The sequence below is a fragment of the Hydractinia symbiolongicarpus genome, chromosome 13, assembly GCF_029227915.1.
Source record: "Hydractinia symbiolongicarpus strain clone_291-10 chromosome 13, HSymV2.1, whole genome shotgun sequence".
Lineage (NCBI taxonomy): Eukaryota > Metazoa > Cnidaria > Hydrozoa > Anthoathecata > Hydractiniidae > Hydractinia > Hydractinia symbiolongicarpus.
In genome coordinates this window covers 12,491,958-12,512,670 of record NC_079887.1, presented here as the reverse complement: position 1 = coordinate 12,512,670, position 20,713 = coordinate 12,491,958, and the positions used below count along the sequence as shown (strand labels likewise).

Here is a 20,713-nt window from a genome sequence, read left to right as displayed (position 1 = left end):
TTACACCAATATCTTAAAATTGGTTTGTTTAAGATTTATACATGGTTAGAAAATGGGATAGCTAGAAGGCTAGAAAATATGTGGTGCTGTAGCTTAGTGGTTATAACTCTTGCTCTTGAATATGATTTCAAACTAGGGCAGTTTGTGACATTTTGCGTGTAACTCTGTTTTGCCTTATGGCAGGCGTGCCAGCAATGTATAATATAGATAAAAATACAGAATCATTTTTGTACCTTTTAATAAGGCCCGTATTTTCAAGAAAAAAAAAATATTTATATAAGTCAGACCTGGTCATATGAATTTTAGCAGCCAAGTGATACTTCACTCGCCTCGATTGTCGTAGGTGCGTGATGAATTTCACGCGTCCTGCCTTAATTGAGGAGAGTGGTTATTCAGTTTTCATAATTTGTGGTCGTCTGGTAGGCCTAGTGAGTAATTGAATGTATTTGCATTTTTATTAAAGGACCGTCTCACAATTTCCATACGTAATTCGTATAATTCGTAGCAAAACTTCGTATCAATGATCAGCCCTTAAAATTAGTGTCGTCATTCGGCACTGCCGTAATTGCCAACGTAAAATACGAAGATACCGTAGTTATGAAGAACGTAGGGTATAGAGAACATTAAAGTAGCCCCCTTTCCTTCATGCTGACACTCTTATGCTCAGCTGGTGCATTACACTGAGACTCGATGGAAAGACGGAAGACCATTTGGAACCATGCCACAAGTCAGTCCGACCTTCGTCGTCACAGAGAATACTGCGAGAAGAGTGCGCACCCATGCAAGTTAAATATAACCAAAACATGGGAGAGGTTAGGTGTCCTGTACCTTAGTACAGCTTTCGGATGAATGTTCTTGTGATGTAATACCAAAGAAATACATGTTGAATAGAGTTTAAAAATCTTTTTAAAAGGGGAAAGAGAAATCAAATATGTTTAGTAATAATAATCGAAAAAATTGTATATCGTATTAAAAAAAAGTCCAGAAGTTCTGTCTCCCACACGACACAGCAGGCAATAAGTCAGCCCTGCCCTCGGTTTTGTGAGAAGAGATGTTCTGCGAAGACTCTAAGGGACATATACGTCATCTGCAAAAGGAATTTGGTGAATATGCATTTTGTGAAAATTAAGCCACACAAAATCCACATAACGTTTTCAGAGTTTAAATTAGAAATATAAATTCAGTTTGCAAGAAATTTTTAACCTTGCAGGAAAAAACCTCTTTGCAGCTGTGGTCTAAGAATACTGTAGGCCACTTACCGTTGATCTGTTGTTATTGGTTATTTTGTTGCTACGGCTGTTATACGGCAGGTAATACAGACAATTGATGAATGATATAAGATTGCAGTTTTTACATTTTTTTGTGAAATTATTCGTAAAGATGGCATTGATTCAGAATCTGTGGTTCTGTTTCTGCTGACCATATTTTTTAATTTTAGATTAGAAAGAATGACTTTATTTACATTCACTCTGTTATTCCTTCAAGTTGTGTATGGTATGTTTTGTATATTATGAACTTACTTTTTAAATTTTTTATACAGGGTTTTTACAGAAAACTTCTTGTTAGTAAAAGTGCAAGTTTGATAGATTTATGAATCAAAATTGAAACCAAAGTAGCTTCACAAGATAACTTTTCAGAATGCCTTATGAATTCTAATCTTAGAGGGTCACATGTAGGATATTCTGTAAGCAATGCTTTGGTTTGTTGCCACCATAAATGCAGTCTGCATGCAAATGGTGAAAAAAAATGCTTCTTTACTTTTATCTGCTATGATATAAAAATTATCGTTAATACGACTACATTCGAACAATTACACAAATTCACACAGAATATAAAATTAAAGCTAAATATGGAAGCATTCAGAGTGTAGGGTTTTAAAAAAAAATTATGAAAATCTGGAAATTAAAACTAATAATTTCTACAACTTTTTCGTCTAAAAGTGAAGGATTTGCAAAAAAGAAGATATATACTTATTCATCATGTCATTATATATATATATAGTTTTTAGCCTAAACCTTTTCTACTTTTTGTTATAAAACTGTTAAAAGCTTTGTTCTGAAGTCATATTCAAATATAAAGTTGTTAACAAACTTTCTTTGAAGGTTAAGCCGTATTTTAATATCTATAATTTTTCTAAATATTGAGCAAGCTTAACCTGGGAAAAAATAGAAGTGACCGGAGAATTGCAATACTTTATCTATGAGTAACCATGCAGTGAGGAAAATTAAAGTCAAAATAGCAAAGAATTGTGAAAAATGTTGAAACCCTTAATCAGTTTTTTTTCAAAATTGTATTTTTACAGAGGAAAAAATTACAGACTTTTGTATCACCATCACTATGCTTTTCTCATGTGTCAATTTTAATCAAATTTCTTCATTCAGGAAACTATATTTTGCCTAAAAAAGGGTATTAATGTGCCAAAAAGCAATAATGTCTGCAAAATGCTCAGCTTGCCAAGCTTTTGTAAAAATGTTCAGAAATGTTTTTACAAAAATTAGAAAAAATGTTGTGAAATAATTTAACATTATTTTTCCCCAGCAAAAATCAGACTATTCCATGAGGCAAACAATGCAGGTCCTACCAATATTGTTTTGTTTTGGAAGTACAAACGTGGCAAAATGTCCTTGACAATGTTAAAATTTACCACAATTTCAATTCTAAAAGAAAGAAAAAATAGTATTTTCCCCTCCACAAAATCAAAAACTTGTAAAAATCATGTTTGCACATATCTTTGTTTCAGTGTGCATATATAATGATTTTATAGCAAAAACAGCAAAATAAACTAGTTTTTAAACATTTTGTTTAATAATGCTGTTAAAACTGTTTGTTTTTTTCAGCAGCAAAAGTTATTTCATATTAATACTAAATAAGAAAATATACATGACAAAGTATACATAGTTCTTTCATTGTTTTTAAGGCCCAACAGTTGCCAAAAATCTGTTTAATATTTTGTAGCTTCAAGTGGGAACAAAGAAAGTCAGTATTCAACATCATGGAGTGAGGACTTTGTAGTATGGTGGAACTATGCCAAATTTCCTATTGCTGCATTTGTTTTTGGTTCTTCAATGCTAACATGGCTTTTTATTTACCAAAACAAGCACAGATTCCAGGTAAACTTTTTCGACATAGGTATACTGTTGTGGTGGTGGAGTAAACAATAAACCTTTTGACATGAAGGAACTAGCAACAACAAACTTTTATAACAATAACCTTTCCTTTTATATAATAACGATGTGCAATATTTTTAAGAATTCACAATAGGAAACAAAGCAACAGGTTCACTCTTTTGTGTTCATCTATACAATATAGTATCATATTATAGCTCATTGAAGATGCAAAAGAGGAAAAGGAGGCATGCATAAAAGTATTTTATGGGACTCAGACAGGAAATGCAAAGGTAAATTTGTATTTTTTGTCCTACTGATATGCCTTGATACTTGTGTGTGTCTTATGTGTATCAGCATATTGAAAAAGTATTCATCACAAGGTTAAACTATAGAGTCGTCCCATAGTATTTACAAAATTAAAAAGGTCAAAAAAATGTTTCGAGGTGGCACCTTGTACCCGAAAAACTTGAAAATGAATTTTCGTATTACGAATTGTAGTATTAACAATGTTGTTTCCCCTCTATTAAAAATAAAAATGAATGGATGAAAATAAATAAAAATTTTAAAATTGAATTTGGTAAACAATTTAATATTGGGATTATTAGTATATAAATCTTTAAACTTTAAAATGTAGTAGGGACATCTCTATTGCAGTTAAGAAAATCCAAGGTGACAAAAACGTTGTACAAAGTGGCCTCAACTTTTAAAGACCTTATTCTAACCCTGTTTTAAGATATTTAGATTTTAAGAATTATGTGCTTTATTTGCCTGTCCCACAAGATTATTAATATATTTTGTGTAATTGTACTTTTTGGAGTATTTATTCAGTGTGTATTCACAAAATATTTGTTATAAAAATATAAAAACATCCATTTCATCGAAACATGACAGAAAAAACCCTGGTTGTATCATTGATACCTATAGCCTAGAGATTTCTTTTCCACAATAAAAATATCTTTTTAGTGAGATATGGCGGTAAATACATCAAAACAAAGAAAATTAATAACATGATATAATAAGATATCGTATTGGAGTGTTTTTTTGTTTTTGTTTGCGAAAAAATGGAGCCAGAAATTGATTGTTAAAAAAAAATCGTAAGGCGTATTTTTTAGTTGTTGTATGATTATCCTGTATATATATATAATGTTTCAGAACATTTTTTTTTATTTTTAAACAAGAAATTATCTTACCATTTCAAGTTCTTTCATATATATTATATATATATTAGTGGGTGTCAAAAGGAATTACCAAGTTTTAAGAACAAGGCATTATATATAGAGTAGGAATGTTAAGTTACTATTAGATGTGTGAAAGCAAGAATTGCTGATATAAGTAGTGAGTTCCTTTATGTATTTTTTTAACTCTAAAAATGTTATTAACAAAATATTACCATATCATGAGCTACAAAACTGTCACAGTGTTTAAGTTCTAAAATTGTACCAGCAATTATTTAGTGGTGCTTTTAATGCTAAATTGAGAAAGGTGGTATGTTAAATTAAAGATTGTTCTCCCTTAGTATTTTGCTGAACAATTTAAAGAGCATGCTTCAAGAAAGGGTGTTACTGTTAATATTTTCAACATGAAAGATTGTGAGCCTGAAGATACATTAACTGAAGAGGTTTGTGTTACTTTTTATTTTTATTTTTTACAGAACATGGTTGCAAACAATGCGTTGTGTTTAATATCACTGGTGTTTTATCGTTTTTGCATTGTTTCAAACACTTTTTCCTTTGTTTTACAGATTGATAGTAAGAACTTATGTGTGTTCATTGTGTCGACATATACAGAAGGTGAACCACCTGAAGGTGCAGCCTGGTTTTGCAAGTTTCTACGTGAAGCAAGTGATGATTTCAGAGTGCAGAAATCCATGTTGTCAGGATTACGGTACACTGTGTTTGGTCTGGGAAATTCTGTGTATGAAGATCATTACAATACCGTATGTCTAAGTTCTTTAAAATTAAAAATTAAAAAATGTTATTATTCACAGTAGTGTTGATGTATCTTGATCGTTTCGATCAAGTTAAAAATACTAATACACTATTTAAGTGATAACTGTTAACCTGTTTAATCATTTGTTTCTATGTAAATTTAAAAAAGGACATGAGAAGTTATATTTTGTTTTCAACATTATTTTTTTATTTCAAAAAAATTATATAGGATAGCTACTTTGGAAACATTATTGTCAACTTGGGTCCTGTGTGTTTAAATGCATACATTAGGTATACATAACCAATTTCTGTGACATGGTATGGGTTTCTTCTGTTAAAGACATTTGCTAAACATGCCACACCCGTTGTGATCTTAGTTCAGAAATCTGACCCATAAAGTGATGGATCGTTGGTTTTCACCATGAAAAAATGTATTTATATAATGTGGTAGAAATTGATTGTACCAGCTCATTCCAATAGGAGCTCTGTTCTTATGTGCACTGCAAAATAAAGGACTACATATTGTTTATGGCCAAGTATCAGGACATATAGGCAAGAAAAGCAAGTCCCGTTTCACCATACAACAATGCTGTCATTGATTTTAGCTTATGATTTGTTCACAGGTTGCTATTAATCTTGACAATTGGCTTCATAAATTATCTGCAAGCAAAGTCTTTCCAATTGCATTGGGAGATGATAATGTATCACGCAAAGGAACAAGTGAGAATTAGTTGTCAGTTTGTTTTTGTGAATGATATTGCAGAGTTTTTTGTTTCCTGGTTATTTTTCAAATCACCTTATGTTGGCTATAAGCACTAGGAAACTAGACCATTGATAAGGTTTATTTTAAAATACATATACAAATTCTGTGTTATGAAACCATAGATAATGGATAAGCGTGATGGATTATATGCAAGAATTTATCTTTAAGGTTAAGAACATGTTGGAAGGGCTTTAAAAGGGGACTTAATAAATTTTTTGAACTTTTACAAGTCTATCGTTCCAAGATATTTTTAAAAAAAAGAAACATGTATCATTGTTTGTTTTATCAGAAGAGAAAATTATTTTTTTTTTGAGACGTGTGTTGTGATATTTTCTAGCTCTGATAAAACGTTTGTTGATTTAGGTAATCTTAGTGATGATTTCAAGTCTTGGATGTGTACCTTGCTTCAGAAGTTTCAAGACAACTCTCTTTGCATTGTTAAAAAAGTTGAAAGTGGAATTGCGAATGGAAGTGGAAATGGCATGGTAAATGAGGATGAAAAAGTTGCTGAAAGAGAAGAAAAAAATATACTTTTAGAAAATACAGTAGGTAGTGTTTGCTCCATGCATTTTTTTGTGGTTGTGTTTTGTTTTTGTTATTTACAGTATCTGATTTTCTTTTAGAAAAAATATGAATCAGAAAGTGAAGATGAAAATAGTGGAAGTTGTAAATCGTCAAACAAAGCAGAAGAAGGCATTGTCGATGTTGAAGATATAGGAAACATGATGAATGAATTTAAAAAAACAGATGTAATTTATCAGTAGTACTTTAGTCAATGATTTGTGTTTAAACTCATGATTTATAATGTTTATTTTGCTTTTTTAGGACACCTACGATGAGGGCTTTGTAGGTAAGTTGAGTTTTATTTTTTGAGGGTGCATTTGATAATTAAAAGATTTGTAACTTTGGCAAAAAAAGAGATACTAAATTCGATACAAACAAATTGTTTAGCTTTGATGCAAAACAATAATTTTTGTAAAGATATCTGTCAAACAAATCTTTCCGCAATGCAATTTTCTTGTCAACTACCGTCTAAAATCATCATAAACTGTGGTTATTATTGCGTCCAATTTTCTAAGAAATGTAACAAAAGTATTTTGTTAATAAGCCTAACCAACTTCATGTTACCTATCTCACTGGAAGTTATGGTATAATGTTTCCTTTTTGCGTGTGTTTTCCATAATGGTTTATTTTTTATATGTTTCAATAATGCATGAAACATTGTAGACCAACGTAATTTTATTATATAATGTAAAAATACTGTCACCTTGATTCACCTATCTAACTTTAAGTTTTTATGCTAAATTGTAGGAGAGAAAACTGTTCCTGCAAGTAGAGAAATGGTGACACCCTTGTTGAAAAAATCATTAGAGAAACAAGGTACTGTTTTTCAGTTGCTTTACACAGGTAGTGCTATTATTAGCCAACAAGCTGCTGTGAAGCTCCTTTTGTGCCAGAAAGAATAACCCTGCTAAATATTATGTTTGTAAAGTAATTTAACACTGTGCTATTAAAAAGTATACAAAGAAAGAATCAATAGACCACAATACTCCAAAAGTGTTGGTCTAAGTTAAATGGATTAAATAATTTAACCTGATTGTTTGTACCAAATTTTGTAGAGATTCCGGTTTTCAATAAAGGCAATTGTTGTGTGTGATCAAGTGACAGTCATATGTGTTAGATCTATATAGACTAATATGTTTAGTATTCTAAGAAAATACATATATATTATTTATTACATATACCATAATGCTTTAATTAAAAAAGAATCGTTTAAAAGAGGGGGCATTTACATTACAACCACCTTTTTGTCATTGTCGGATGATGTTGAATTCAGCTAAAGGGTCGACAATTTGTCAAGTCCAGAGTGAGCATTTCTTAAGGGAGAAAGGGGGTGCTATTAGAGGGAGCTTTTATTTGGAGAAATATTAACCTAAAAATCAGTCAACTAAGTTTCTTCATGCATATTTTGTTTAGGTTACAAACTAATTGGAAGTCATTCCGGAGTTAAAATTTGTCGGTGGACGAAGGTATACTCCTTATTTCCCTCTTTAATTACTGTGTCTATTACGTTTACCAACAACTCAACTCATTTTTCCAAGTATTCTAATTTGTGAGGATTGGTTATGACGGTTTTGTCAACCAGCTGTATTTTATTTGCATGATGCAAAAGGCATATTCTGGGCTAAAAAAGTTTCACTATGGTGACAAGCTATATTTGAAAGTTTTGTCTAGAAAATAACATTTTTTCAGGTTTTTTCATCTATAAAGATTGTGTATTTTGTTCCGTAGTCAATGATGCGTGGTCGTGGTGGATGTTACAAACATACGTTTTATGGGATTGAGAGTCACCGATGTATGGAGTCGACACCAAGTTTAGCATGTGCAAACAAATGCGTGTTTTGCTGGAGGTGTTTTTTTTTATTATTTTTATTATTATTGTTCTGGTCAAATTACCAACATTTGCGATGCATTGCTGAGTTGTAGAAAAAATTACAAACACGTTTTTAAAAAGAGTTACACTTCAAGGTTTTAGTGACAGCTCTTTGCACTCGCACAGACGCAATTCACGTGTTTAAGTTTGTATTTTTTGTAGACATCACACGAATCCAGTGGGAACGGAATGGAAATGGAAAATGGATCCACCAGAAGTAATCGTGCAAGGAGCTCTAGAAAATCATTATAAGATGGTCAAACAATTCCGAGGTAAATAGTGGTTACTAATTCTTCTAGCATAGATTCGGAAACTTAAACGATGCTGGCAAAATAAAGACAAAGTGCTGTATATTGTACAATAATAATAGCGCTTTTGTCTACAGTGTTTGTTTCAAAATCATTTAAGTGGTTGTATTAGTGCCGAGAATTTTGCATCTGATTGAATTGCGGCTATTTTGAGTTTGTGCGCGCATTTCTATTTTTTGCACGACTGTGCAACGCTGTTGAATGGAAGTGAACTTTATTCTTTAGCTATTCCCTGCACTTACTCAGCCATATGACTTAAATTCACTTAGAATAATAGTAGCATCAGGATCTCTCATATTTAAATAATTACAACCAGCCAACGTTGCACTCACTAAACATCAATCTGATGGTATGATATTTTAATATCATATTCTTATTCAAAAATTGGGGAAATATATTTTGGGTGTTTACATTTATTTTAGGAGTACCTGGTGTGAAACCAGAACGCTTTGCAGAAGCAATGAATGTACAGCACTGTGCGTTATCTTTAGTAGGTAGGTGGATGTTTTGGACGTTTTTTTGGTTGCAATAATACTTTTTGTGTTTGTTATTTGTTTTTTTTACATCATATACCACACATATTTGCAGCAAAATCGCAGTGTTTATGGCCGCATATGCTTCTGCGAATGAAAATTGAGATTGTAAATTTATTGTAAATAGTGATGATGAATAAAATCTTCGATCTATTTTATTTTCAGGTGAACCTATCATGTATCCTGAAATCAATACATTGATAGATTTACTTCACAGTAAGAAAATATCCACCTTCCTCGTAACGAATGCTCAGTTTCCCGACGCCATCAGGTTGGTTTTTAATAGATCTTTTTTGTATATATGTCAATATATGACTAAAGGATACATAAACGTGGAACTTACCGTTGATGTAAGAGTTTAAACTGTCTTGAAAATGCTGACAAATAGTTACACAACATAATTGAAGAATAAATTAAAATCTAAAATATTGTTATAAAATCAAAAAAAAGAAATATATATATATATATATATATATACATATATATATATATATATATATATATATATATATATATATATATATATATATATATATATATATATATATATATATATATATATATATATATATATATATATATATATATATATATATATATTTTTTAAATCAGTCTTTAAACCGCGCACAAGATCATGCAAAGTAAAAGTTTAGCATGGTTGTCAAAAGTAAACAAACATGAAGGATTACATGTTTTTTATATAAACATCACGGTTATAAGCATATTCAGGCTCGGATGAGGGATTTTTTAACATTCACCAAGCATAAAATAGGACCATTTCATCTTATCTATATATAGCGCACAAGGCAACGTTTAAGTATTTAATTTCTTTCTCCGTTAAGCATAATGGACTTACTAGCCTGGTTGTGTTTTTGCATAAACATACCCCAGCCTAACTCCGAACTTTCATTTAGTTATAAAAAAAACATTTAAATGTTAAACAAAATTAAAGATTTTTCCTTTTTTTTTTGTAACATAATGTAAGGTTGAGTTTTTCCTAAAATTTCCCAAATGAGATCCCTAATTTGCTCCTTAAAAATGATTTTTAGCATTAACCTCGCCCGTGTAAAAACTTAAAACAGCTACCATTAAACTTTTCCCTCGTTTAGAACGTTAAAACCAGTCACGCAACTGTATGTTAGCGTAGACGCGGGTACGAAAGACAGCTTGAAGAAAATTGACCGACCATTGTTTAAAGATTTCTGGCAGAGATTTTTAGATAGTCTCACAGCTTTATCGGATAAAGTAAGTTCTAATTTGTGACCTACGTTAAATTGTTGACCTTTATGTTTTTGCAACTTATTAAAAAAATGCTGTACGTGCTATAAAAAAGTGTTTTAATATGTTTTTATTAAAACACTTTTTATAACACCTTTTTAAAACACCTTTTTTATTGAAACACTTTTTTAAAAAGTGTTTTAATATGTTATATTGTGTCTATTTCACGTAAAAGAATGTCGATCTACAATCGGTGATAAAAGATTTGGCACAGGGGCAGTTATTTGGGCTTTTTTAAATTGGCAAAGAGCATTAACCTGCCAATACTCCACACCCGAAAAGTGCAACATCTATATGTATACATACGTAGATATGCTGAGCAGCGCTTAGAATTCGCTAGTCGCACTTTTTTACATGCTGGAAATGAAACCCATGTCAGGTCCAAGAAACTACGAAAAATTGCAAAAGGGAGTCGTACTGACGTCATCAACATATATGCACGTTTTACGTGTTTAGATTGAACCAAAGATTTGGAGTCTTATGTCCGCAAGTTTAAATTGTGTAGATCTAATATAGAAGCAGCCGAAATTACTACTTGTGGCAACAGAATTTATAATGTGCGATCATGTGCCAACATTTTTTTCAACTGATTGGTGTTTATATGTTGTATTGGAGTGTTACTAAAACAAATCTGTGACACCAATAAAAAGTAGAACAAATTCGAATACATTGAAACAAACTTTAAGCCTATCCTCGATATTTTAGGGAAGGGAAAACGAACAAAGTAACTGTCCTATTTTGATCTACACTTTGTAAACAATTTTTTTGTCTAAAAAAATATTTATTGTTAAATATAACTAGGGTCAGAGAACGGTATATCGACTGACTTTGGTGAAAGCTTTCAACGTTGAAGAAATTGAATCTTACGCCAAATTGGTTGCGCTAGGGCAACCAGGATTTATCGAGATCAAGGTAAGTACGACCGCAGGATTATGTGCTACGTCGTTTTAGGGAAGGGTGGGGCGTGGGGGGGTGGGGAGGTAGGGAGCGAGGAATCCAAACTAACCTACCAATTATTTTAAAAGGATGAGTGTATATTTGTCTAGCTATATATCTTAAGAGCTCAAGCACTTCTTGCTAATATTATTTATCGCCCCTTAAATTTGTCCATGTTCTAAGTTTTCGCTTTCGATATGTTATCATGCCTTTTCATTTATACCACTTTTAAGACAATCTGGATTATTTAGGCGAAATTCATCGTAGTAATTTGCATCTTTAATTGTGTAACTAAGAAGAGAGGAACAACCACACAGGATTTCTGTATGAAAAACGAACAGAAATACCAACTTGTATATTTTGTTTCATGTTTTAGGGTGTAACTTACTGTGGGGAATCAAAGGCGTCGAGTTTGACGATGGAAAACGTTCCGTGGCACGAAGAGGTTTGCACGAATTTGATATAATTCATTTTTCTTCTATATTTTGTCTTTGTTGTCGTTGTTTCCTGTGTTGTTGTTGTTGTTGTTGTTGTTTTGGGGGTTTTTATGTTCTTGCTATTCTTGATGATTTCTTTTAACTGGCTTTACTGCATTTTGTTTTAATTTATTTTTTACTACAGGTTATCGGTTTTGTCAAGCAACTGGCTGAATCACTTCCAGATTATGAGTTAGCTTCTGAACATGAGCATTCTAACTGCGTGTTGTTAGCCCACAAACGCGTAAGAGGATTTTGAGCTTTTTTTGTTTAAATATATTAATCCTTGATATATTCGCAATTAACTTCTCAGTTATTTGTTTCAACTGTTGTTGTTGTTGTTGTTGTTCCCTTTTGTTGTTGTTGTTGTTGTTGTTGTTATTGTTGTTGTTTGCTTTTATCCCTTGACAAATGGCGGTAATTCGTTCCATGAATAGGTTTACCACTGCTAGAGAAAGTGTTATATTTGAGAGGTTTACCACTGCTAGAGAAAGTGTTATATTTGAGAATTATTAAGAACAAAATTTTGCTTATTCAAATTTTCTGTGGAGTTCGAGTCTTTAAAACGTGAAAGGGGATATTCAAGCTTTGAGGTTTATTAACGCATCTACGTGAAACTCTTAGTTTATTTATAACTAGAGATATTTATTTTTCATCTTACCTTTGAAAATGTAAAATTCTCTGGAAAACTCAATCAATTTATTTAAACCAGTTTTGTTTTTTCTAAGAGAAAACCAATTTCGACTTGAACGAATGTAAAGCTGTTTAATTAAAAAATTTATTTGTTTAGTTCAAGATTGATGGCAAGTGGTGGACATGGATTGATTATCCAAAATATCATCAGCTGGTAGGATAACTTGTTTTTTTCGCTTTGTTGACGTATAGTCCAGTATAAATACAATGGGCATAACGATACCTTAAAAAGTGAACCTTAAGAAACTCTTTTAAATTATTTTTATATAACGAATCCCTGATATAGTGAACGGTCGATTCAACGAACCAAACTTTTCGTCCTCCGATCTCTGAAAGCCTCCATGTAACGAACTCAGGGCATTAAACTTACAAAAAGTCGGCAATATTTTTGTGCATCATTGGTATTAATATTATGTTTCGCAAGCAAAACAGTGCAAAAAATCAAACAGTTCGAATCATAAAAACATAGAGCATGAAAAATAGAGCATGCAGTAGAACTAAAAATGAAACAATTGTTAGAACCACTGATATCTCTCAGTGATCATTTGCCAGGTTTATGGAGACGTTGCATTGTGTAATGAAAACAAAAATTGCTGCATTGGTTCAAATTTGTTTCGATTTTAGATTGCATTCGAGCAGAGTTTTACTCGAGCACGTCATGTGTTGCACTCGACGCTAGCTTTAAATGTTTGTAGGGTTAAAAAATACGGGACTTTAATTAATCTTTTGGGTGCGCAAGTTAATCGTACATTGTTTTGTAATTTCTGTGTAATACAATGTCTATAACCGTTTTTTAGGTCCAAGATTTCACAGATTCAAACGGCAAGAAAACGTTTAAAGATATCGATTACATGGCTCCTACCCCAGAATGGGCTGTGTTTGGTGACGATCATCGTGGTTTCGACCCTCAAGAGACGAGATGGCATCGAAAGAAGAAGAAAGACATATCAGGCTGTTAAAACAGACACGAATGGTCTGTACTGCGCGGCTTATGTAGTGACGCGTTTGCTCTTGGTGAAAATAATTATTCAGGTCGAAAAAAAAAACTTCAAATAAAGAAGTTAACACTTGACATTTAATATTTGAAAACAAACATCAAACAATGTAATTGTTGTTTCAGTAGAAGAATCAAAGGTATCTTTAACTTTCTCATATATTAGATGTAATCTTCAGTTTTGCAAAATAAACCACTGTAGCAATTTTTAAGGCATGTTGACAAAGTCTTTTTTTATTGAAATTTGGGAATCTGATTATTTTACTCTGATTGTACTCCTGCAGTAAATGAGTACGCATGGTGCTACCATAACTTTCAGTTATTGCGTAGTTTAGATACATGGCTGCATATATTTTGTTTATGTTATGAGAATGTTTTAGGACAAGAAGTAAAGGCAGAATTCGACTTCGCGGTGGAAAAGGTTGCGAAATTAAAGTTTCCGAAATTCCTTGCTTAAATTCAGCATTTTAAAAACAAAGCTAGAGCGGTTTTTGTCTAATGTTTTATCAGAAATAGAGATCAAATTTTGTAAAAATTTCAAATAGTTACATTAACTTGATAATAGTTTCCCGTCTTGGCGACTTTCTTGCTTTGCTGAAGAGAAAATATATCGTGAATGACAACACGTTGTTTTCTTTGATTTATTTATGAGACTGTGTAACTGGGCAGCAATTACAAAGAATTCTGTCAACTTTCTGTTGCTAAGTCAATGTGGTTATAATTTCAATATGTAACAAGTAAAATATTAAAATAGTACAGACTGTCTTATTAAGTACTTTCTAATATGTTCTTCATAATTTCATTACGTATTATCAATAACTTGCAGTATTCTATTTCGACTGATTTTTTAATTCAGCAATATTGCAGTTCATATCCCATCTGTTACTGCGTTTAATACAGTTACTGTAGGCTGCAATCAATTCTTGTTGACATCAATTGAACTCAGGCGATGGTTTCTCCTGACAGTGTTTCGTTGATAAACTGCAAAACGAGATTATTGCTTTTTCCATCATTTTTTAAGCCAAGTATTTCCATCTTTTACAATACCTACGAGAATCATAACTTTCTTCCAACACTATGTTTTCGTTGCGTGTATCTTCTTCGTTTACCCATTAGGTCCTTTTTCTTTTCTGCGTCAATTAGCAATGCTTCTCTTCTTCTGGCTGATAACTCGTCAAGTGGATCGGTGAACGCATCTGCATCAAAGCTTCTTTGTCGAATTGGTCTTTCTCTACGTTCAAACCTAACTCTACTAGTTTGAGCAGGTTTTGCTGCTTTTACCTTATCCGTTGTGGTATCTTCACTTGCAGTTGTGTTTGCCGCACCACTATTTCCTGCCGCTCCACTGCTTTCTGTTGCTGTTTCGCCTTTTTCCTGCTCGGCTTTGGTTATCAATTTTTTAATTTTAGTGTATTGACCACCGACAAAGTTTAATGATACTTTTAACATATTTTTCTCTTCATTGTTTACCTTAACACCTTGCTGTAGTAGAAATCTGACAGCGTCGTAATGACCGTGTTGACAAGCAACCTGTAAAGCAGTTACACCTTCGCTGTTTTTTGAGTCAATGTCCTCACCATAACGCAAGAGTATTTTTAACATTTCAACGCAACCTGTCTCAGCAGCTACATGGAGGGGAATGATTTCCTTCGAAGTTTTTTTGGATTGCTTCCGGTTTCCATTTTGTTGGAATCGAGCGGCAAGTAATTCTGCTACCACCTTAAAGTTTAGATTCTTGATTGCAGTAATAATATCCATTTCTAAATAAAAATATAATTTTAATTTCTACCCTAAATTTACCCTTTACTTCACAGAATATATCCTTCAAGACAAAAAGATAACTTTTCAAGGATTATTTGATTGTTTTAATAAGATATATGATTGGAAAAAGAAAAAGCTGTAAAATGCAGTAAACATTTCTTGTTAGGTTTTTAAGACAAAAATAAAACAAGAAACCTACTTTGTCACCATATTAACCATGACGAGTTCGAAAATGTCAAGTAATCTGCTTCTGTTATCACTATAACTTCCACAAACCATTCTATTCCATGGTTAAAATGTTTGAAATTATTAAATTATATTAAATATTGATACCAAAGTGTTCTACTTTTAGCCTCATATCAAGATGTGTAACCGGGACATTCTGATTTTTCAATAAGCAGCATATAAATGTTTAAAATGATATTAGGTTTTTGAATAAGAAGTTATATTTTTATACATTTCTAGATTATTTTTAAAAATCTTTCTTGTCAACGAAGGAGGAATATTTATTGTTCTAGTAAAATAAAATTTAAATAATTTCATCAACCTTTTCAAAGATTCATATATTTGAAAAAACTTTTACATTTAAAAAAAGAAACTTTTAATAAAAAAAGCTGATGTCGTTATTTTAAGCGTAAATCGCGAAAGTTGTGTGGCCCTTAATATTTTCAACTTTTGAGCCTCAGGTTTCTCATAAGCGGGTTTCTTTTAAATAAAAAGCGTGTATATTGAAATTTTATTTGTTTGGAATCTTCATGATATCACTTTTATTCTTATTGCTTCAGGTTTCGTATAATGACTGTTGACAAATCTTTGAGTCGATTCAAAATCATGTAGTTTTTAATCATTCATAATTTAATTCCTCTTTAAACATAAATAATCTTAAAAGTTAATTTTGGCAAAAAAAATTGAAATAGTCATTTATAAAAGTTATTTCTCGCAAAAAACAAATTAAAAAAGAGACAACAGCGACAATTATTTTCCTTGATTTCGCGATTTTTTTGCTTTTAGTATCCATATTGTTAAAAATATTTGGAAGAGTTATGCTATAACAACAAAGTAAAAACTGGTGTAGTAGATGAATTTCAATTTAACTTAATCAAGGATTTTAAATGAACAGCAGTACAAAACACGCTTTAGCACAAAAAGTTTTTAATGAAATAACGACCAGATTATGGATGCTTGAAATTTAGAGAAAGTGAAAAAAAAGTTATAAACTGAAAGAAATTGTAGAATATAGGCTTAAAAAATTACTTCGCAGTGTTGAAGAAGATAAACTATTTTTTCGCCTTCGCAGGATTCTGATGTTCAGTTCTTACATGTCAAATGCTAAATCCATTTCGCAATTAACTAAAAATAATGCTGCCAGTTGGATAATATGTAAATTTAAAAAAAAATTACATCTTTTTTTAAAAAAAATGTATAGCAAACTACACAATAATTACTATGTAATTAAATGGACTAAAACGTTGAATGTCTCACACAACCTGAAAAAATTACAAAAGTTTTTCTCCACAAACACACACAGAGACACGCCATCGTTACGCTCATGTAATTTAGGTGCATATCTCACATATTGAGATAAAAATCTCAAACTGCCTTCTAATCGCATGAATCAGATGACTCTCATACTGAAACAGAATCCTGTAACCAGAAAGTGTTTTCGTATAGCAGCATTAACATTATTACAGACCATCATATCTATACACTTAGTTGTAAACATTAGGCTTCTTCGGAAGCAATATTTTCTTTACTTTCGTTTAAATTATCGATATCGACAACAACAAATCCAGCTTCTGATCTGGTTTCCATGTTTAAAAGTATATCTTCAGCGCCATCTTCAACTTCAGCTTCGTTCGGTGCAGAATCTAAAGGTGACAAATTTAAATATGAAAAATCGTGGACTAAGAAATTTCTCACAAAATTTTCACAAAACAAAAAAGTCGTAAAACCAATTTTCGCAAGAAGAAATTTTGGAGTTTCCGAAGTAGACGGATCCTTTTGTGGAAAATATTTGATAGTTGTAAGGCTATTAAAAATCCTTTTCTACGTTCTTAAGTTATTTTCTGCTGCTTTCATATCCAAACGAAACACTGATTTCTTATGCATGACAAATTTTTTGCCATTGAACCTATTCCTAGAACCTTGGCACAAAGTAATTTCGGCAATCGCTTGAATACAGTTGAGAGAAACAAATAGTAAAATTCAAAAGATGATCGCAACTTTTGGAAAATTTTCGTGGAAAATTAGGTTAAATTACCCACAAAGTTTCTTCTCATAAAGCAGAGAGAGGTTATGAAAAAAGTTACTTTTTTCTTAGTAATTAATTGCCTTTTGTATACTTCTATGTTTTTGAACTGAAACTGACAAAACTGTTTAACTTCCGTAAGATATGGATTGGGCTGACCTGAAATTTGCATGCTACTCAGCCACCAGTAATCACAATTCACGATTTCGCATCATAAGAACCATACGTGAAGTAAGGAAATAATTACCTTTATCCAAGTGTTGTATCTCTTCCATATGCAATCCATCGCTTCTGTTCTCTTTTTTTTCACGCGGATCCAAAATAATCACTTCTTTTTTCTTATTAGAAACAACATGCTCGTTGCTAATTTCACCATTTAAAAGTACCGTTTCCACTCTAATAAAATGGGATTTATCGTGAACTGAAAATATCTCTGAAGCTGCCAGAAAATTCTCAATGTCTTTGATTCTTTCACTGGAACCGCTATGGTCAATTCTTAATTCCAAACTTAATTGGTGTATAAGCAGTCTGTATTGATCAGCTTTTGCTATCGAATAGGCATTGCTGACAATGTCGTTGATTACTCCGTCAAGAATCACAGTAACAAATAAAGCCATCACAGTCGTGTATTTGGTATACTGCAATTCCTTGTGACTGTCCTTGTTTAAAAAATGCATTATTAAAAAACCAATCAAAAGGAATAATACAAAACCGAACCAGGTGAAAGCAAGTGCAAGATATAGTTTTCTTCTATTGTTGGTTTGCTCGAGATCGTCTTTGTTTTTTTCCTTTGTTTTGATCCGTTTTTGTAATTCGATCACTGAGTTGTATTTCAGACAATGCTTTATCAGCGACACCAGAATGGATATTGAAGCAAGACCCAATTCAGATATGCTCAAATGCAAAATGAGTTCCTCGTCTTTGCCTTCGAATTCTTCTTTTACAAATGCAACGATGATGGCGGCAAAAGCAAATATGATGCCAATCCAGAATAACATCTATAATCAAAATGAATATTTGATTTAGGAAGTTATTTCCTTAACACATAAGCAACTACGCGAGACATATAATTATTTTCAAGTTTTAGCAATATTAAAGTTCAGTGCGAATAACCAAAGGCAAGATGTCTATTTCCATATTCTTTTATCGTGCCGCGAAGTATAAGTACCAAAATACCGAATAGCATGAAAACGAAATTAGTTAAGAGCAAAAAAATTTTTCCAGAAAAGTAGTGCAGATATGGCTTGTTTACTTGCAATATTTGCAAAATTAATTTTTCATATATATTGTTATTAACATTTGGTGATAATATGAAATAATAGCATGTATCTACCAAACATTGGGCTGTTCAAATGGTTTGTTTATAATTCTTGGTGTTAAATAAGCTAGGTCTTTGGATATGATGATATAAGCTGCTAGCTACTTGGCTGACTTGTTTCAAACAAACGTGAAATTTCAAGCTGTTTACCGAATGACAAACTTTAACTTTATTCAGAGAAAACAATGTGAAGTTTTTTTGTAAGGTCAAATGTTTGTTTTTATATTTTTACAAAATGGACCCTATGGAAGAATTCTATGAAGATTATTATTTGTGAATAAACAGCTTGAACAATTTTGCAAGATTAATTATAAGATTTTATAGAGATAAGCGTAAATAATATATTCCATATATGGATATTTATAATAAGCTCTATGCTTCTTCGTTGATTCCACATGTAGCAAAGCTATTATAGCTACAACCCTGAACCCAACCCAATAAATATTTGTGAAAATGTGATTAGAAGGTAAACGTCCAGATTCTATGATTCATTAATTGTTATTGTTGCTCCTAAAAAGGTATTAAACAGTTTAACACGTTTGTTAAAGACACCGTTACTATAACATTAAAAAATCTTAGGAAAAAATTCCATGTTGTTTTGATAAATTTTCTTTGAAGCTAAGTAGTTTTACTTTAAAAGCAACGCGTCGTAAAATAAGTCTACTAAGATCAAACTAGTTTTTACGTTTCTTTATTATTACAGCTGTCGGAGGCCCGTGCAATCCCTACTTTATACCATAAAAATTAATTATTGCACGAAAAACTGAACAATAAATCGATCTAACCTTCCAGGCTGCTTCAGTCTTTCGGATTTCTTTACAAAGAAGTTTAAAATTAAAAGGCTCCTTCCACAGAGCATCTCTTTGTTTCTTCTTATGAATAAGAATCCGATCCGAGTGCTCATGGTAAGGATATCCATCCAAAAAAGCGTGGTGGGCTGTATCTTGAGCCGAATTAGTTTGTTGTGTCACCGGTACTACTCCACGGTTAGGACTATCCTGCACTTTCGTCAAATATTTTAAAGAATTCTCTTCGTCTGGATTGTTATCCATGCTACTTGGTATTAATAAACCCTTGTTTTCTTGATCTGTAGTTTTTTTATTTAGTCTTTTCACCTTCATCATAGATAGATATATTTATAATCGTCAAACACAAGTTTTAAATATACAACATTACTTTCCAGCTACGCTGTAATAATCTTAAAACTTTACAACCGAGTTTAATCGGTTTATTATGACAAGCTTTTATAAAATCAACAAGAGGATCGTATAGTACTTACAATGGTTTTAATTCAAAAGAATTTTCAAGTGTTTAAGTTATTGTGATATTTATAACACAGAATTGAATGGTTTTAGCTTCGTAGTACTGCATAAAATATTCTGTGAGATAACACCTTTTTTTATTTTAAGAATTTACTCCATAGAAATATTTAATAAAAAATTAGACAAAATGATCAGAATATCGTAAAAATATGTTAATTTATGATTTTTTTTTATTTTATGTTTGGTTTTTATTCTTTTGTAGCGAACTCATTATTTACATCATTAATATGATACCTTATCGTTGAAAAAGTTCGTTGGGGAAAATTGACGATTTTTTTTCGCAAGTGAAGGAAATGTTCCCCGTCGAATATTTCCCCTGACGAGATTTTCCCTGATAAGGTATATAAGTTTTCCTATTGAATTAGGTTGCCTAAGCAACAGCACCTTAAGTGATTTTGACTGGTTTGCTTTCTCAGATCTTTCAATCTTGAATGTGCTAAGAATATGCTGATAACACATCAGGATGATTTCTTCCAAAGAGTTGCGAATAATCACGTTAAAACGAAAAAACGCGTGTATGTTAATGCCTTATACATAGAGTTTCTATTGCTTCCATGGGAAAATTTACCTGGAAATCTAACGTAAACAAATATCTTTATCGTCGCATCTTTTTA

General features: G+C 31.7%; 3 protein-coding genes across 3 annotated transcripts; 1 reads left to right on the top strand and 2 right to left on the bottom strand.

The window, feature by feature from the left end:
• The first annotated feature begins 1,249 nt into the window (after positions 1 to 1,249).
• LOC130624267 (S-adenosyl-L-methionine-dependent tRNA 4-demethylwyosine synthase TYW1-like) lies at positions 1,250 to 13,666 on the top strand. The gene is made up of 21 exons (XM_057439846.1): positions 1,250 to 1,494; positions 2,956 to 3,110; positions 3,323 to 3,397; positions 4,624 to 4,725; positions 4,849 to 5,043; positions 5,659 to 5,755; positions 6,162 to 6,343; positions 6,422 to 6,547; positions 6,624 to 6,648; positions 7,110 to 7,178; positions 7,776 to 7,828; positions 8,091 to 8,209; positions 8,395 to 8,504; positions 8,963 to 9,034; positions 9,239 to 9,344; positions 10,183 to 10,318; positions 11,153 to 11,263; positions 11,664 to 11,732; positions 11,909 to 12,007; positions 12,554 to 12,610; positions 13,254 to 13,666. Exons 1-21 carry the CDS (start codon positions 1,449 to 1,451, stop codon positions 13,413 to 13,415), a joined length of 2,166 nt encoding a protein of 721 aa, XP_057295829.1. The 5' UTR covers positions 1,250 to 1,448; the 3' UTR covers positions 13,416 to 13,666.
• Positions 13,667 to 14,020: 354 nt separating this feature from the next.
• Positions 14,021 to 16,437, bottom strand: LOC130624271 (ankycorbin-like). The gene is made up of 2 exons (XM_057439849.1): positions 15,411 to 16,437; positions 14,021 to 15,210 (listed from the first exon to the last, which is right to left on the bottom strand). The coding sequence occupies exon 2, from the start codon at positions 15,206 to 15,208 to the stop codon at positions 14,507 to 14,509; it is 702 nt and encodes a 233-aa protein (XP_057295832.1). The 5' UTR covers positions 15,209 to 15,210; positions 15,411 to 16,437; the 3' UTR covers positions 14,021 to 14,506.
• A 143-nt stretch (positions 16,438 to 16,580) lies between these two features.
• On the bottom strand, positions 16,581 to 20,196 carry LOC130624270 (uncharacterized). The gene is made up of 3 exons (XM_057439848.1): positions 19,563 to 20,196; positions 17,707 to 18,457; positions 16,581 to 17,079 (listed from the first exon to the last, which is right to left on the bottom strand). Exons 1-3 carry the CDS (start codon positions 19,899 to 19,901, stop codon positions 16,934 to 16,936), a joined length of 1,236 nt encoding a protein of 411 aa, XP_057295831.1. The 5' UTR covers positions 19,902 to 20,196; the 3' UTR covers positions 16,581 to 16,933.
• Between the last annotated feature and the right edge of the window lie 517 nt (positions 20,197 to 20,713).

What these genes read in the sequence shown, in the direction of transcription:
- LOC130624267 (XM_057439846.1), top strand. Translation starts at nt 1,449, where the DNA reads ATGACTTTATTTACATTCACTCTGTTATTCCTTCAAGTTGTGTATG. An exon ending in ATGAATTTAAAAAAACAGAT is followed by an intron (nt 6,548 to 6,623) that starts GTAATTTATCAG and finishes TTGCTTTTTTAG; the next exon opens with GACACCTACGATGAGGGCTT. An exon ending in CTGTGCGTTATCTTTAGTAG is followed by an intron (nt 9,035 to 9,238) that starts GTAGGTGGATGT and finishes TTTTATTTTCAG; the next exon opens with GTGAACCTATCATGTATCCT.
- LOC130624271 (XM_057439849.1), bottom strand. Translation starts at nt 15,208, where the DNA reads ATGGATATTATTACTGCAATCAAGAATCTAAACTTTAAGGTGGTAGCA.
- LOC130624270 (XM_057439848.1), bottom strand. Translation starts at nt 19,901, where the DNA reads ATGATGAAGGTGAAAAGACTAAATAAAAAAACTACAGATCAAGAAAAC. An exon ending in AGACTGAAGCAGCCTGGAAG is followed by an intron (nt 18,458 to 19,562) that starts GTTAGATCGATT and finishes TTTTGATTATAG; the next exon opens with ATGTTATTCTGGATTGGCAT. An exon ending in GATACAACACTTGGATAAAG is followed by an intron (nt 17,080 to 17,706) that starts GTAATTATTTCC and finishes TGTCACCTTTAG; the next exon opens with ATTCTGCACCGAACGAAGCT.